This window comes from Carassius auratus, unplaced genomic scaffold (genome assembly GCF_003368295.1).
Source record: "Carassius auratus strain Wakin unplaced genomic scaffold, ASM336829v1 scaf_tig00003633, whole genome shotgun sequence".
NCBI lineage: Eukaryota > Metazoa > Chordata > Actinopteri > Cypriniformes > Cyprinidae > Carassius > Carassius auratus.
The window spans coordinates 1,109,155-1,127,026 of record NW_020523535.1 but is presented as its reverse complement, the minus strand read 5'-3'; the positions used below and the strand labels follow the sequence as shown (position 1 = coordinate 1,127,026).

General features: G+C 38.9%; 1 protein-coding gene across 3 annotated transcripts in view; it reads right to left on the bottom strand.

Annotated features, from left to right (window-relative positions):
- Positions 1 to 494: 494 nt before the first annotated feature.
- Positions 495 to 17,872, bottom strand: part of LOC113070290 (zinc finger and BTB domain-containing protein 46-like) — an 81,506-nt gene continuing 64,128 nt past the window's right edge. For 2 of the 3 annotated variants that reach the window (XM_026243533.1, XM_026243532.1), the window contains exons 4-6: positions 11,448 to 11,677; positions 9,915 to 9,957; positions 5,463 to 9,791 (exon numbers count right to left, since the gene is read on the bottom strand). In XM_026243533.1, coding sequence (XP_026099318.1) covers positions 9,193 to 9,791; positions 9,915 to 9,957; positions 11,448 to 11,677 — 872 coding nt within the window. In that variant the 3' untranslated portion in view covers positions 5,463 to 9,192. The other variant, XM_026243534.1, reaches the window with a different exon arrangement.

Sequence of the window (17,872 nt, the reverse complement as noted above, 5' to 3'; positions counted from 1 at the left end):
AAATGGGACCTTCAATCCTTACGTGTACTGATAACGTAGTTTGCTATTTTCTACTTGGTATTAAGTCAAGTTAAATAATTCAAATATTTAAGAAAGTAAGGAACTATATTTACTGATCTAATATCTAGTAATAATACTAAAGGAAACAGAATAGCTGAAATTATCTATTTCTGGCCACAAAGATCATTATAAGATGATGTGATGATATCTTAATTTGTCCTTTTTTTTACACACATTAATTGCAAAATCAAGATTAATCTCATGAAAAAAAGAAATGCATGGACAAAACCTATATGTGCATGTGCACAAACACATAACCACACACTGGGGCAATTATTGTACATTTGTAGGTCAAGTACATAGAGGCACATGTTTTAATATTTATCTGTAGAAGTTAGAAGTACCAGCAAGTGCATTTAAAAATATTCCCATCATGAAATCTAACCCACATTTACTTGGGTAAATGAACTGGATTCAAATGATGTGATTCAGTGTGTCTTTTAAATTCCAACAGATTTTATTTCAATCAAAGGTAAAGAACACACAATAAATTAAACAAGAAAAAAGCTAAATGTCCAATTATTTGGAGGAATTTGGATAGCATTTGTACCTGGCGCTTGGACCAATGACATTTGAGGTCTAAAGCTTTTACAAGCTCTGACTGCAAAGCATTCATTTCCCATATTTCCACATGACTTCGTAATTCAGATGCAGAGTCATGGCATACAGTAGAGCACATCCATTAAAACTTAAGCATGTTTCCAAGGGCAACAGAAATTAAAGCTGCGATTCTTCTTTAAAATGTACTTTCAAGTGGCCCTTCATAACACAGCACTATATTCTGTGCTTTCTCAAAGTAGTGGGGAAAAAATTTCAATCAACCAAGCAAATCATTGTTTGATCAAAGCTTTGCACCTGTACACCAAATCGAAACAAAAGCACTAAATGTATACACAAAGTATACCAGATGATTATTTTTTGGTATAATATTCATTACTTAGTGTACGTTAGTAATATAGAAGCGTGTGCTTAGTAAGTTAAGCTCTCAGAAGGTTGACCCTTCAAAAACAAAACAGAATATAATAAGGAAAAAATGATCTCAAATATCACTCAGAAATGCATGGAACTGGCACAATATAATCACTTCTGAAAGCCACATGGCTTGCTGTCCATAGAAAGGCAAGATTGGAAAGTTTTACACTGTTTTTCAAAGAAAGGAAATAAAAACAGAAAGAAAAGGATAATAAAGCTTAGCCTCCAGCACTTAATAATAAGAACAATAATTATAATAACAATAAGAATTACAACATCAACAGTAACCATAATAATCAAAATTTGTTAATCATAAGTAAAGCATAATATAGCGTTTATTCCCATTGTCAAAGATTCTGGCACAGATTGTTAAAACAATGAGTAAAAAGACATTCATGAACCCGGTCCTTCATGCACTCGTACACACACACACACACACACACACACTGGTCAAACAGAATGGTAAGGATGTGTAAAATGACTAGACAAGCTCTCCCTCAAACATACACACACTAAATAAATAAACATTGAAACCCAATAAATGAACAGCAATTTCACTTTACAGCACGCATCAGTCCCCATGATCTCATTCCAAAGTGTTTTTGTGTTTCATCGTCTTAAACTGACTGACAACAAAAGAAAGCTGTTGTTCATTGATTTAGAAGTTGATGCATATTTCTGAAGATTCCAGAAGTTAGAGCAATAAATATTTAGCGGGAAGGCATGATATCTCCCTGTCACGTCACACGGCTTTAAGATTTCAGAGGCAGACTCAGTACAGTAGAATGACAAGGCTGTGAGGAAATGTCAAATGTCAAAAGAGGGACGAGAGGAGAGAGTCTTAATCATTTCAGTAAAAACTTCTGAATGATGTTAGCTCGAGTAAAGCCCCAACACACACACACACACACACCAAACCTACAAAATACATTTGCATACAGGTTTTGTTTTGTTAAGGTTTCTTTGTTTTTTTTTTGTTTGTTTTTATAGAAACACCACACTGGAAACCCACTGTATAAAACCATCCCTATCCCTGACTGAGTCCACTATGGAATGCAAATAATGAGGAAATATTACAAGTCTTTACACGTAATATTCCCATAAATCTATCTCCTCCAGTCTCTCTCCTTCGCCATTGCTGAAGACAAGTTTTATCTCCCATAATAGAGAGAATAAAGATTGTTGAGAACTAGAAAGATTCGTTTCTGCATAGTGTTCACCCATCTTCCCCTCTATCCGTTCTTTGTTGAAAACACAAAATCTCTCTTATATGTGTCTATGTACATGATTTTTCCACTCAATATAAATGTCCAGGGATGAAAATTGCAACAAAATAAAACATTACAAGGCATACATGATAATTAGCAAACCTAGCACAAATGTTCATATATAACAGTCATAAGGACGTACTGTGTATCCTTAAAGGTAGGTGCGGTCACCATATTCATCTCTGTAAATTGGAATAAAAATGTAAACCACAGAAACAGGGAATCGATAGGACTCTAGTCAACGTTTAAAGTGCAAGTCTGTTGCGGTTTCTCTTCGCAGAAAACAACAATGTGCCAACAAAACTGGTGCAAGTCTTCTGACGTGAACTGCTGCGCAATAGATTAGCCAGTGCCCCCTGGTGGCAGCCGACCATATGGCAAGAGCACATCTTTTCGTACACGTTCTTTGTCTGACCCATCAAAGCGTGGTACTGATTTGGACAGTCTCCTGAGACAGCACAGTCTCTTTTGTCTGAAGAAATAGCAAACACATACACAGAAACCCGTTTGGTCCTCAAGGAAGAAAGGAGACAAACTGAAGCCTGGGTCAGAAGCACATAGAGTCGGGGGCGAGAGGACTCTCCTCTGTCTCTCCTTTGGCAGCCCTGTGGGCATCTGAAGGATCTCTCTGAATCCGGCTCCTCCCTTATGCTGAGATCCGATTGCCCCGCGTTAAGCATATCTCCTTTTAGGAACAGGTGGTCAACCTTGGACTAGGATCCAGGCATTGGACTAGGAGATCCAACTGAAGTCTTTCTCGCTTCCCGTCCTGGCGTCTCCTTCCAGAGCGGAGTCGCTTTCCTCTTTGCCATCATCTATTACTCTGTCGTCCCGCTGTGACATCCCTGAGCCAGCCCGCCATTTCCCATTCTCCTCTTCTCCTTCACCTTCTCCCATCAGCTCCGCTTCCACCATCATCTCCTCTTCCCCGTCTCCGTCGGCGGTGTCATCAGGGAAACGGTGGTCACCCGGATACAAGAGTTCCTCTTCAGGCGAGCCGTCCTCGCCGTTCTGGTCCAGCAGGGCAGCCATGCCTCGACCTGAGCAATCTGCACAGACGCCGTGACGCCGAGAGCCGTGCTTGATGCCCACGCTGGCGGCCGACATGAAGACGCGACTGCATACTTTACACACGTACTTCTTGTCCTTACTGTGCACCTGAGAAAGAGTGACAATGCCTTGTTAAGAAACATGGCTGGATGCATACAAGTTAGTCCTCTCCTTTATTCTTCAACACTGGTCATTACTATGTTAGTTACACAGAAAGGTACATTAGTCTAATCTGTAATAATCTAGTTTCTTAAACGGTCTTAACAGTGGTTTCAAAAATGTAAACGGTCTGATGGGCTTTTTTGAGTTAGAAAAACTCTCAAATTATATTTGTAGATAGTCAAATCCATGCAGATACATCAGATTTATATTGTTTGTAATAATCAATCCTCACCCGTCCTGGAAAGCACATACAATAAAGCATGCACTCCGTTAATAGTTTTTTTTCTTTCTTTTTTTCTCAACATATGCTGCAGCAACAGCAATATGATAAAAGACCCAAATGTTCAATAAATAGTTTGACTTATTAACAATAATTCTTTTGCAAAATAATACCGTTCACTTGTGGGGAATCACTGATATACAATAATTCATTAGGCTATTTACAGTTGCCTAGCAACATTAGCAACACCACACATTAATGTAGAAAGTACATTTCATCTGCACTTTATAATGGCTTTGAACACATTCACTTTAATGCGTTTGAAAAAACTGGAACTGGATTTGCTGGATGCAAAGTATGCATTTTATCATTACAAGAATTCCTTTGAGATTCAAAACCAAAACCTCGACATTACTATGATGCCATGCTCTTGTGCATTACATGTATGCATAAACTGTAAAAGCATCTCAAACAAAACGGTGTATGTGCAGTCGCTGCTGGATTCACAAGGGAAGAGATGCATTCAGCCAATTACAGTCTCTTAAGCAGACCTTTGAATTTTTCACCACATTATAACGAAGCGGTGACAAATGTGTCGGTGGAGCACATCGGTTGTGATCCATCATAAAGTGGATCATGAATTAAGCAATGTTTAGGTGTTAAACGTTTCAGCGCTAAGCAGAAGCAGCGCTGTCTGCTATCATGTCACACTATTACAGGCCCTTTGAGATGCTCTAAACCAGAGCTAATTTCTGTGGCACGTCTCTTAGCCACACAGAGACCAAGAACATGCGCCAAAGCGTGTTTATGTGTGCTTTCCTCGAGAAGATACAGTAAATACAGGCTTTAAGAAAGAAAGAAGGAGAGGAGGTGTTAAAAAACTGCTGGCAGTAAGGGCAGAGAAAACTGAGATAAGAGGGGTTTATGGGATATGGCAGAATGCTGTATTTAATAGGGGCCCTCTAGAGACCTGAATGTCTCCCACACAAACATCTTTACAAAAAGCACATATGCTGTAGAGTCCTTAATAAAAACGGAAAAGACATTTAAAAAATATCGGCTTTGAAATTCAAAATATTTCACAAAAAATATTTAATAGAAATATCTTATTTCATTATAAACATCCAGATGTAGTAATCAATATCCCACAATGTTATCTTAACCTCTCTTAAAGGGTTAGTTCACCTCAAAATGTAAATTATGGCATCTTTTATTCACCCTCAAGTTATTTCCAAACGTGTGAGTTTCTTTCTTCTGTTGAACACATAAGTTGATATTTTGAAGAATGTGGTTAACCAAACAGTCACTGGTAGCCAATGACTTCCATAGTAAGGAAAAAAAAAATACTAAAGTCAGTGGGTAAGGGTAACCGTTCAATTAACCACATTCTTTAAAATATCATTGAAACAACTTGAGGGTGAGTAAACGATGATTTAATTTTCAGTTTTGGGGGAACTGTCCGTTTAAGTGCTGTATACTTTGCACATTTAAGCAGATACTTGCTCGGGACTCACTGCCTCCCCCTGTTGGTGCTGCACTCACCAGTGTGTGGCGTTTCATATGTTCCCTCCGGGTGAACTTCTTCCCACAGATCTCACAGGGATACGGCCTCTCGCCCGTATGTGAACGCATGTGCCTCTTCAGGATGCACTGGTGCATGGCGGAAAAACTGCAGTATGGGCACTTAAACTTCTTCCTGATCACTGTGAAGTCATTAACTGTGGATAGAGATGAAGAGACGTGAGGACAGCTGATCAGTCTGAACACATGCAGGTTAAGCCACTGGAAGTATGAGAGTTAAAGTGTTAAAGCCCTACACATAACATTAATGCCAATACTACTTACCAAAGCACTGGGTTAATCTCTCTCTTTCTCTCTCTCACTATTGGATGAAATGACTTTAATTAGCAGCTGCTATTACTGCATTAATATAACGGGCTGATTCATGTTAACCCTAATTATTTTAATGGGTGGAGTCAGGGCTGTTTTTATTTTAGGAGCATTCTGTAAAGCCGTAAGGGACGACCCAAAGGAAGACATTACTCTTCATCAGAATTAGCCAACAGGAAGAACATGTCCAGGTGATATATTAGCTCAAGATGAAAAGTAAGAAATACGAACTTGAATTTTGCTTAAAGAAAATGCTGCTCATTTTAAGAACCATTATGTCTTTTTTTTTCTCTAATACATTGACAATACTTTCACGACAACTGAACACTCATCCACCTCAAATTTCACATTACTGATGCACAAACGAATTCGGTAACGGGGTTACACTGTTGCTGTGGGTTGTTTTTGAAGTCTGCGGCTTGGGGGACCTTGGGGAGGATATTGGGATAGTTTTTTGGGATAGTTTTTGATTAACAGTTGGGCTGAATTTGTTTCACAGACCTGGCAACCCTGTTTAGTAATTTGGTATAATTTGGTAGAACAGTGCATTAGGCATTAACAATGACCAACAATTAGTCCAATATAATACACGATTGTTCATAAATTCATGTTCATCTATAATCCTATACAGTATTTCATTCATATATATTATTATGGTATTTTTGACCATATAAGAGTCCAAAAACTAACAAACCAAAAAAAAAATAATAATAATAATAACAGTGAGAATAATAAAATAAAAAAATAAAAATACCCTGACATTATCAATGAGCAATATTATTAAATGTAAATATTTTGTATCATTTCCAGCAAGGAAAAAAAAAGTCACCTGTAAATCGTCACTATTCATAATAATAGATGGTATTATCACTGGTACTTTCACATCAGTTACTGTATATGCTTTCCTTTCACTGTGTCATCTAGCGGCAGACACTGAAGATAGCCAGAGCACTGACAAACTGCGAGAGGGATACTCTCCCTAACTCACCTGCCCTTAGCAGCCCCAAAAGACAGTTTCCCTAGCAACCACAGCACTGAAACAGATTTTACTGCTCAAATTCAACACAGAAAAATGAAAATCCCACAACGCAGCATAGCATAGCTGCCTATTGTTTGCTGAACAATTGCTGCACAAATTATCGACCTGAACTCACCAAACCAAACATTAATTCCACTACTTCTTGTTCTAATTTTTCATGTGCTTTGTGTTATTCATACTGTGATGACTGTAATCTCATTAGGCAACGGTCTAAACTAACTCGGCTAATAAGCACCATTTAAGTAAGAACAGACCTGAAGCTCAGGTTTGCCCAAAAGAATCCATGAAATACCTGATGAGCTGAAATGGCAAAACCAACAAGCTGCACATTTACTACTTGAGAATCTGAACAGCTGCCCTGGAACTGACGATATAATTTATATTTTAAATAGTTGATGGTCAGATCTGACCTATAACAACAAGATGAAATTTAAGGTAGCAAATAAACCCCAATGTGACCCTATCAAAAAAAAAAAAAAAAATGTAGGACAACAAATCTATTTGTAGCTGATCACAACAGGTTCTCAGTTTTATTTTTTATTTGTAAAAAAAATAAAAATACAGCAAATTTCTTTGATGCTTTACGTCAAATTTTATTGTCTAAAAAATTACAACCAACCAGTTAGAACTATTCCAAAATACATAATTTACCAAAATCTTTTTGGTTTTAGTCTCAAGTTGTTGTTTTTTTGTCATAAAAAATAGTGCAATTCAAAACTGTGACTGAGATTTCTGATGCGTTTTTACACCCACCATTCAAACCTCTTCAGACAACATCAGAGTGCACCAGTCCTTTCATTTCCTGAGGAGAAAGTGCTAAGACCTTGAAAATGTCAGTGCAAATCTCTATCTTTGCATAGGTGATAAACAGTGATTCCTTTCACAAATCCCTCCGAATTCAATCCAGTAACACACTAAACATTTTGACGTCTTGCTTTCATTCATTCATAACTTGGAAAGTTGTTGCAAGCAAACCAAGCAGATATTTTGTTTGACGAAAAAAACACAACAAAGTTTTACAAAGATCGGATAGTGTGTGCAAAAAAGTGATCTTTACAAAGACAACAGACAAACTTATTTTCTGACGAAACAGAAAAGAAAAACGGTGAAAAGAAGAGGCCTTTTGCATACTTGGGATGTAAGATTTATGGGTATGGGTATGTTCTAGTGTGACAATCCACTCTCTCACTGCTGTGTCAGGAAGCATGTCAACACATTCACAGTTTCTGTCACAACTGATTTACTGCAACATTGCAAATCCATTGATTTCAAAGAGGAAAGTTGAGTGACGGTCAAAAGTTACGAAAATGGTAACGGGCTCTGCTGCAGTGCGCACTGCATCTGTTGAACAATCCCAGAGATTCTTAGAGAGGCGAGTAGAATTTCAGAATGGATATGAATGTTTGCTGTATTTTTGCTTGATTTCAAACCCCTAAGCTCTTCCACACTCTCAAAATGGGTTTAACACGTCCCTTATCCATCGAACACCCCATCAGAGCTGCCTCTAGTGTGTAAGCACCCACTGATCCACTAATGAACTTGCCATAACTGTATAACATATGTTGTGTGAAAACTGCAATTAATGTAACAACATCTCCTTCAGGTATTACTACAAGTGTAGACTGCCTTGAAGATTTCCCAAAACACTACCAGATAACTTTGTGGTCTGACCACTCAGCGATACAGCTCAGATTTAACTTAACAATACCACTATAATTTAGATCCATCTCTGTTAGCAGGGACCCTCAATCCCCTTTTACATTTCTACCGACCTAGTGTGAGGTCACACAAGGACTGGTCACAACTTTAAAGAAATTATGTCTTTTCCTCTCACATCTCCCTTATCAATGCGATTTAGAGTCCGCATGAGTGAGAGCCGAGAAGAGCTAATTACTGTCATAATTCGGCGCACTCGCACACACACACATACACACATTTGAAGACAATGTAGCTTACTGATAGATTCAGGACATTCCCTAATATTCCTCATCCCAATTATCTTCTCAGACTCAAGTGCGGAAGACAAAAGAGAGATTCTCCTGCAGAGGGCAGCATTGTGCACAGGTTTAACAGTAGAATTAACTACTTAACATCTGGATAAGTTACAGAAACCCCTTTGCCTGAGTCTGTCTTGCAGACTAAGCATAAGATTAGTCCGCTGGTAAAGACGAAAATGAAAATGAAAAAGCATTGGTATCCAATGCACTGAGATCTCTGTTTCACAGTCTTCAGTACGACCTTCAATAATCCTGCATGGTACAAAAAGCAGACAGCTCTAGGTGCAAATAGAGAAATGACATGAAATGTCTTTATTCTGCAAAGCAATTGTGCCTTAGCAGCCATGTGCAGTAATCATAAAAAAAACCCTGCCGATTTAGATATCTAAAGAACATACAAATCGAATATACAGTAAAAAGAAATGTACAAATGTCAACAGTGCTGTGGCCAAAAGTTGGAGGAGGCCTGGGATGACCTGGGTTTGCATCACATTCCCCTATTAATGAAATGATGAATGTTGCTGGTTTGGAGAATCAGTCATCTATACGGATGTGGCCGTGCTCATCTTCGTTTAAGCTGTGCAGGTTCCACAGCTGCTCGGTGGGCAAGATTCCCGACTGACAGCAGACCTTGCCATGGCTAGCCAGGTTTTTCTGCGTGCTGAAGGTTCGGGAGCAAGCGGGACACGTGTACACGCGCTCGCTGGAATGCACGGACGACAGGTGGCGGTTCAGGTCAGTGCGGTCGCGGAAGTGCTTGAGACAGTACATGCACTGCATCAGCTTCCGTTTGAGGTGGATGGTCTTCTCATGGCGGTCGGCGTTGGACTTGAGAGTGAAGCTGGCAGGACACTGCGAGCAATGGTAGCGTGCTGACGGAGGGTTGTGCAGAGATGGGGCCACTAGGGGGCGATGGTGGTCGAGGCAGTCCAGCGAGAGGGCCATGAGCGAGAGCGTGTGGCTGTATTCGTGCTGTCTCAGTTGAAGCAGGCTGCTAAACAGTTGCTTACACAGAGAGCAGGCGAGCTCCTGCCGCCAGCCCGGCCCTCCGCCCTCCACCTCCGCCACACACACTCCATGCTTCTCCTCCACCATCTGATCTTCCTCTACAGGAACCTGGACACGCTCCAGCCCTGAGAGTGAGAGGGAGGGAGGGAAAGAGAGGTGAGAACTAACGCCAGGATATCGGCTTATGTATGTGAAAAATAACAGGCAGTCATGTGGCGGGCCATCGGCGTCACAGACGCCACGCGTACCTGCATTGTTATTTGGACTATTGTCTTCTTCTTGCATTTCCTCCTGTAAAAATATACACACATGCACATCAACACTTGTGTACTTCTGATCACAGGTCTGTATTGAAGTGTGTACTCCTGAGGCATGCAAGCTCATGAGTTAAAACGCACAAACAGACACACTTTAAACAGAAGAAATAGACCGGATCCTTGAAGAAAGAAGAAAAGCAATGAAACAGTTTAAGCAACAAAACCAGAAATAGCATGCAAGTATTAGTATTTTTGACAATGACTAGTAATATATATTTATATATATATTAGATCCAAATCTAAATTCAAGATACATTCTCTTACTCTTGCGCAATTTTGCTTTCGTATATACAGTATTTAGACCTAGAGTCAATTGATACATTTTATGTTGTAAAAACTTAAAATTCTAATTGTAATATTGCAGTTTCCAAAATAATTTTAAAATATATATATATATTAACTCTTTGCCAGTATGATAAGAAAAACTAATTTTATTCAAGACAAGTTCTCTTTAAAAAATGCTGCCGCAATCAATGTATCTTATTTTAGTGACATTTAGATATTTGCGTAAAGTTTTATTGGTTTGTCTATGATTTGTATTAGTTCAACTTGGGATTTCTCAACAGCATATCCAACAGGTGGAGACAAAGAGGAAACTCTTGGGACACGAGAGGATATTAAGTATTGTCCATGAGGTAAGGTGTGTATTTGTTTGAGAGGTGGAGGATTACAGATCTGATTGTTTTTTTTTTACCCATTCTCTGAGATGTGTGAGGCTTGTATGTGTATAGGTGCACCCCATCCCCCTCGTTTTCGTTCCACCCTTTTTTTCGTTCCACCCTCTCTTGCGTAAGAGTGACACGTTATGGTTTAAGCAAACAGATGGCTTGTCCACAGAGATGGTACAACTTCTTGGGGGGGGGGGGGGGGGGGTGTCCTGCGAAACCAAATGCCACCTCAGCGCACACGGGGAGAATGCAATTTCCTGCTCTCACTCAAGAAAACAAAAACCCACCCTGCCCCTCTGCATTGTCCATCACTATTGATTTCTATCGCCACCTGGATCCCCCTCTTGTCAGAAGATCCAAAGCTACGGCAGTTGTCGTTATATTCATCAGAATCACAAATGCACAGGGCACACGCAAGACGATAGACATCCTGATTTAGGGGGATCCTAATCTTGTTGGAACATGGTCGAATTTGTTAAACATAACCACCACCACAGATATTAAGTGTGATGTGTTACCCGAAATTTGGAATAGCTGATGGATTTGATTGGTTCTGGTCAGGTGTAAAAATCTTTGGAATATGTGGAAATCCCTTCACACTGGCCTTTATTTTTTATCACAGAAAGGCAGAAAATGCATGAATTAACAGAAAGAAAGAACATGCAGGAACAGAGCAGGCAATGCAAAAAAAAAGCAACAAATCTACAGCAATCCGACAGATTTTTAAAAAGGAGCTATATATCAAGAGACACAAAGCTGAAGGATAAGTGGCCTATTGGGTGTTTGTTGGACTTACCTCAGTGGGTGAGGCCTTCAGGGCCCCTTCTGCATGGAGCTTGTCTGGAGAGCCCCCAGACTGTGGCATACTGAGGGCCCCTGGGGGCCGTGGCACGGATGGCGGAGGCGGCAGTAGAAGAGGAAGAGGAGGAAGAGTAGATGTAGGAGAATATGAAGACGCCCCGTGTTTGCTACCAAACAGGGCTCCTGGATGGTGGGAGCTGCTGCTGCCATTGGAGCAACGAGGCCCTGAGGAGCACAGGAAATGAGTCTCACCCACCTACTCTCAGACCAGCGGCCATCTTCCACACAGCAGAAGAGAGAGAGGAGGAGGAGGAGGAGGAGGAGGGGAAGGGGGCAAGGGGCACACACAGCCTTCATTTAGAACCAGAGAGGGAGAGGAGGGAAGAGATGAAGAGACCGAAGTGGGGTTAGGGCTTGGCCTCTCTCGCTCAGTTTTTTTTTTTTTGGTCCTCTCCATCCACCCACATGTACACACAAGGGATAGCCATATGTGTGTGTGTGTGTGTGTACTGTATGTGTGAGTGAGAGATTTTAAACAATGTCGGACATTTTCTTTATTTTAAAAAACCATGTCAGGCTACTTGCCAGAATCTCTGCAAAAGTTCAAACAGGATATACACAAAATAGATTGTAACCATGCTTCATGAAAGAAACCAAGAGTAGCGGAGGCAAAGGTTCAGAGAAAGGTGAAATATTTACACCAATTATAGAATATAGAGGGACAAATGCAACATTCTTATTTGACTTCTTAGATTATTGATTTGTCTGTCTTTGATGTATAATAAACTGGATTGTCAATTTTGTTAATTCAGTGCAATTATAAAAATTAAAAAATTAAGCACGCCCTATGACCTCTATGTAATTCTGCAGTAAGGAATTTTCCCAGCAAGTTGCACCTTAAGAGGCATTTTTAAACCTTTTCAAACTTCTTCTAAGAAAAGGTGCTCATGCCACAAGACATGACGCAATGGATGCAGTTACAATTACATTAGTGACATTTCACAAAAACCCCGTCATTGGTGTGGGGATGTATGATTCATAATTCAGACAGTAGTCACTTTGAAACCTAACAACTTTCTGAGGGTCAACACCACAATATGACATGACCAGCTGAACCTAATTAGAATTGTCTTTTTGGAAATCTTTCACACTCACGTGGAATTCCTGAAAGAATGACTGGATTTCACTTGAGAAAATTCCTAAACAACAGTCAACGTGACCACACCTCTATAGACTTCTAAACTCACTTTTTGTTACTTTTATTCAATGATTCACTTTTTTCATTTTCATTTTTTTCATCATGTGCTAGACATATATGAATAGACAGTATATGTGAGACTGAGCTACTTTCAAGCCACTGTGTTTCTGAGTGTTCATCTCATCTTTTTTTTTTGGACAAAAATGTTTGTGGACTCCTGTTCTTGGGAGTATGCTGGAGTTGCTGGTTAAGCGCTGAGTGGACAGATGCACATGCTACAGTACTGCACAACCACGAACAGATTCCTGAAATTCTCCTCTCCTACACTGTACACTCCCATCTAGCACACATCACCCTCTCATTTCTCCTTCCTTTTGTCTGCAATGTGTAAATGAAGCCGTGCTGCAAACTCCTCTGCATCAATTAACAGTAACTGAAACTGAATGTATGGTTCACATCAAACTGGTTCCAAATTTCCAAATAAAGTGCAAATAAAGTTACGTGTTTTGATGGCGGTTGCATATCTTTCCTGGAAATTCTCAGTGAAAACACTGTGTTGCAGGTTTGATAGGATCTGGGACAGGCATTTGACCTAATGACCACCAACCGTGGTCCATTACAATTGAAATTTAAAGACTGATCTCAGGTCAGCGTTTGAAATCAAGCTTGTAAAGCGTTGTCTCAGACTGTGGCTCATAGATGAACTGACTTTCACATCTCTCCTATTAATTATCTAAATAAAGTAACATGTCCTACGGTTGGTTTCCCAATCTAATGGAATCTCCAGGGAGATAATGCTCATCCGAATGTAGAAACAGTGAGTAGCTGGGAGGATACAGGGAATCATGTTATGCTATTACAGCTCATGATACACCAGACTCAAGAGAAACCACCACATGGTATCTGGCCAGCTGAGGTTAACCACCAGCTGCCACGTCATAGGGTGTCTTTTCAAGAGGAAACGGTACAAACCTTTATATGTTACGTTCCCATGAAGATACCTGACTGCTAACAATATTTGTGTGTGGTTTGGAAGATACGTTAGTCTTAGATCAATTTGTTATGTGAACTATGGTTGCTTTTAAAATTGCATTCTCTCTAAGTAGGCACTTCTTTTGAATAAGTAATAACTTTGCAACCATTAAAAAAATGTGTGTTCTATATAGTACGAATGCGCGTAGTATGACTTTAATCCAGACAAACTACATTCACTATAAAGGAGACTTGACTTGACTATGTTGTTATTTTCATGTAACCTCCAGTATATGTGTTGGTTGTGTTGCTTCACTGTCATTCTCAATCCTCTCTCATGGCCTCATGTGTTAAGTGTTCATCAGATACGCAATTCATAATGTTGCTGAAATAGTAGGAAATCTGAGTACTTTTTGCTTACTATTTTATGAATACTGTGAATTCTGACACATACACTTTAAATTCAAAAAATACTCTTTTAATGTACTGTTTGTATGCATATATGGATACAGTCTATGGTGTATCATGGGCAGAGATTGTCTAGCTACAACCCACTCTTAAGACCTATGAATTCTGCAAAAAAAAAAAAAAAAAAGGAGAGCAGACAAATAGCTCGAACTGCAGGACAGTTTTACCTTCATTAGTGAAGCATTTGCACCCAACCACGAAGGCACATGCTCAGGTCCAATTTACTGAAATTTCAGCCCCAAAATAACCAACATTTCAGCTCATTTCTCATGACAGATTGCCAACAGATGCACAATTATGAACACATTCATTTGAATTCCACTTTAGAAGGCAGCTGAATTTACTTGGTTCCAACTAATATCCAAATTGCACTCCAGCATGTTCCACCTACTGTAATTTAAACTGAATTTGCTCAGGTTCATGTCAGTACTTCAGAAATGTTTTACAATCAACAGCGCTAATCTAAGCTTGGGCTTAGTTTCATATTGAAAGCCCTCTTTATTTAATAATAAAATGTTTGCTATCACTATTTGCATTTTTAAAGCTATTTGCTTTGCTAAATACCACTTTTAAAAAAAACTGTACTTCCACTGCACATTGCTTAATGATGGAATCACATTCATTCATGCTGAATTGCCAATCATAATTTCTAAACATCTTGATAAAATCTGTACATCAACTTCAGATGAGAGCGATAAATACTAAATACATTTGTAAATAAATGTACTTCAAGTCAAAAGTTGGGAAAACTTTTCAACATTTCAGAATAACAGTACAGTTATTAATAAAATGGTGCAAATTATGTGATATTATATTGATAATACAATTAATATATTTATACATTATTGTATGTATAAACTAGGGCCGGGACTTTAACGCGTTAATTGAGATTAATGAATTACACAAAAAATAACACGTTAATTAAGATGAATTAGTTACAGAAAAAAATTTCCCGCATTTTTAATAACTTATTTTTGCACCGCGGAACGTTTCTCACTGGACGCGTTTCGGCGGACCGATTATACTGAAGCACCAACTAGCGTTCGCATATCACCGCAGCAGCACATCGAGTCTCAAGTATCACCTCAACGAAAAACATATAGCAGCTAGCGTGGACTTTACACTTTATGTTGAACTATGTATTATTTTGTTGGTGCAACTGGCAGTTTATGTTGAACTCTTTATTGTTTTGGCCAAGGTTATTGAGAGTTGGACTTAGTATGTTATGGCCTCTGAAGCAACAGAGAGATGTTTTCTAATAGTCAGGGTTTCCAATGTTCTGAATGTAATTGACAGTATTGTGTTTTACTTAAAAAACACTTTACAGAAGGTTCCAGCACCTATAAGCTTCCTGAATTTCTGAAATGTACTATTTCTAAATTGTTACTAAATATGCTATTGCTACACTTCATGGCAAAAATTGCACTGGTCTGCTAGACTTGGTTGAACAAAAATAAAGAATATTTTGTTGCTTAAGCTTATGTATTCAGTCATTATTCAATGGTATACTATAAATCCATGTGAAAAAAATTACTTCGCACTGTTCTCAGATAAAATATTTATATGCGATTAAAATGCGATTAATTTCGATTAATTAATTACAAAGCCTCTAATTAATGAGATTATTTTTTTAATCGAGTCCCGGCCCTAGTATAAACATTTATATTTGCCAACAAAACTTATTTCTTTAGCATTTGACAACAAATTCAGACAAGTATGTCCAAAACTTTTAACTTGTAAAATGTAAAGTTACATATCTATAAATATGACAGTAAGGTCCAATTGAGTGCTACAGATTACAGTATTCATTTTATGTCCATTTTGTTCTCTATATATTTTATGCATACCATCTCATGTTCAGTTCCGTACACATCCTGTATTGTATATTGCATTGCTATAGTATCAACTGCGTATCATTTCATATCCACACTGTAGTGTATGTGGTTTGGAACGTGCATTGAGTGTGTAGGTGTTTTTTTTCTTTGGAACAACTAGATGATTCCTAGTAAGTCCAAATTTGTATATCCATACACATAACCCCCCCCCCCTCTCACACACACACACACACACACACAGTCCCTTGAGACTCCAGCAGTGGCATTGAAGAGGACAGGTTGTCAGCCTGCTGTCAGTGTGTATAGATCAGTAGAGAAGACAGACACACACCTAAAGCAAATCACACCACCAAACCTGACCCGGGATCAGCCAATAACACACTATCTGGGTTAATCACAGCAGCCTGCAGGACGCAAGGGGACCCGCCGTGACCCGCTCGGCGCGATCAAATCAATTCCTTTCCCAGAGACTTCACCAGATCTACTTTGAAGTTTTGGAGAGGAGGGCGACTAGTGATGCGGCATGGTGCGGTTCAACGAGCACTGTTTGTTTTAGAGGGGTGCAGAACCCCAAACTATCACCGGTTGATCAGTTACATATTAACAAGAGCCTTGTGGTGTGCGTATGTGTGTGTGTTCTGTCTTCAATACGCGTCTCTTCATGTAGAACGTGTTTGAGGTCTTTCCATGGTTACTGCTGAATTTTGAGATTTGATTTGAAATCATCATCTTTATAATGTTTTCTCTGAAACAACTTTAATTTTCAGCTAATATGTCACCAAGACATCTTTACTGACAAACCCTCCCCAACTAAAGTCCACTTTTATGGTGTTTGCTGCTGACTTTAAGCCGGAAGTAAAAATCACAGGAACATTGTGGCAGTGCTGGTGGAAGGCAGGATCCATACATTAGCAAGATGATCAGATTAATGCTCTTCTACGTCGTCTTTTAGCTGGAGTTTGGGAGACAAAAGCTCCTGTGGTGCGAGTGACAGCCACTGTGTTTCATCCTCAAGAGTGGCCATTAAGACTTAATGTAGTTCAGCAAACACACACTCTTGAGCCTGCCCTAAGGGTTTTAAGAGCAGGAGTGGTTCAGAGTTGTCCTCCCTCTCCTATTCAGAAGACTGAACTTAAACAGACAAAAGAGACAATTACCAACCCAGGACAGAGCGAGAGAGAGAGGCAAAGAAAGGGAGAGAAGGAGACATAAACTCGCTAAGGAATAAGCCAAAAATAACAACACACTCAAAGACCCACACACATTCAATACTTTGACAAAGTGATTGAGTGTGGGCAAAAATTGGGTTTGGCCACCCAAAGCTTTTATGAAATTCAGTGCCATTCATAAAAGCTCTGGCATTTTCAGAGGACATATTCTACCACAAAAATGTTACTACTCACACACACTTCAACAAAATAACTTGTTGAGGGCATAAATATGTATGGACAGATCTAAATATGACAAACTACAGTTCAGAAATTCAAATTCTTTCTTCGCGAAGTACATTCAGATGTAAAATTCAACACTGTCTGAAGCCATTAAACACCCTTACGAGAGGAAAATATATTTTCCAATATATTTCTTAAAATATATTGTGATAAATTGTAATATATTATTTTCCCTTTTTATTTTCTAATATTTTATATATTTGAATACATTTAATAATATATTGATGATACATATATTATATAATATATTGCAAAATATACAAATGATTGCCGCTTTCAATATATTGCAATATATTGGAAAAAATAAATATATATAAGATATTACATAATATTTTCCAATATACCGAATATATTTTTGTTTCATAAGGGCACACTATTTTACATTTACCTAGAGTGGTTATGAGCAAACTGCAATACAAACTAACTGTACATGGCTGCAGACTTCACATCATTTTGTTTGCATATATATATATATATATAAACACACACACACACA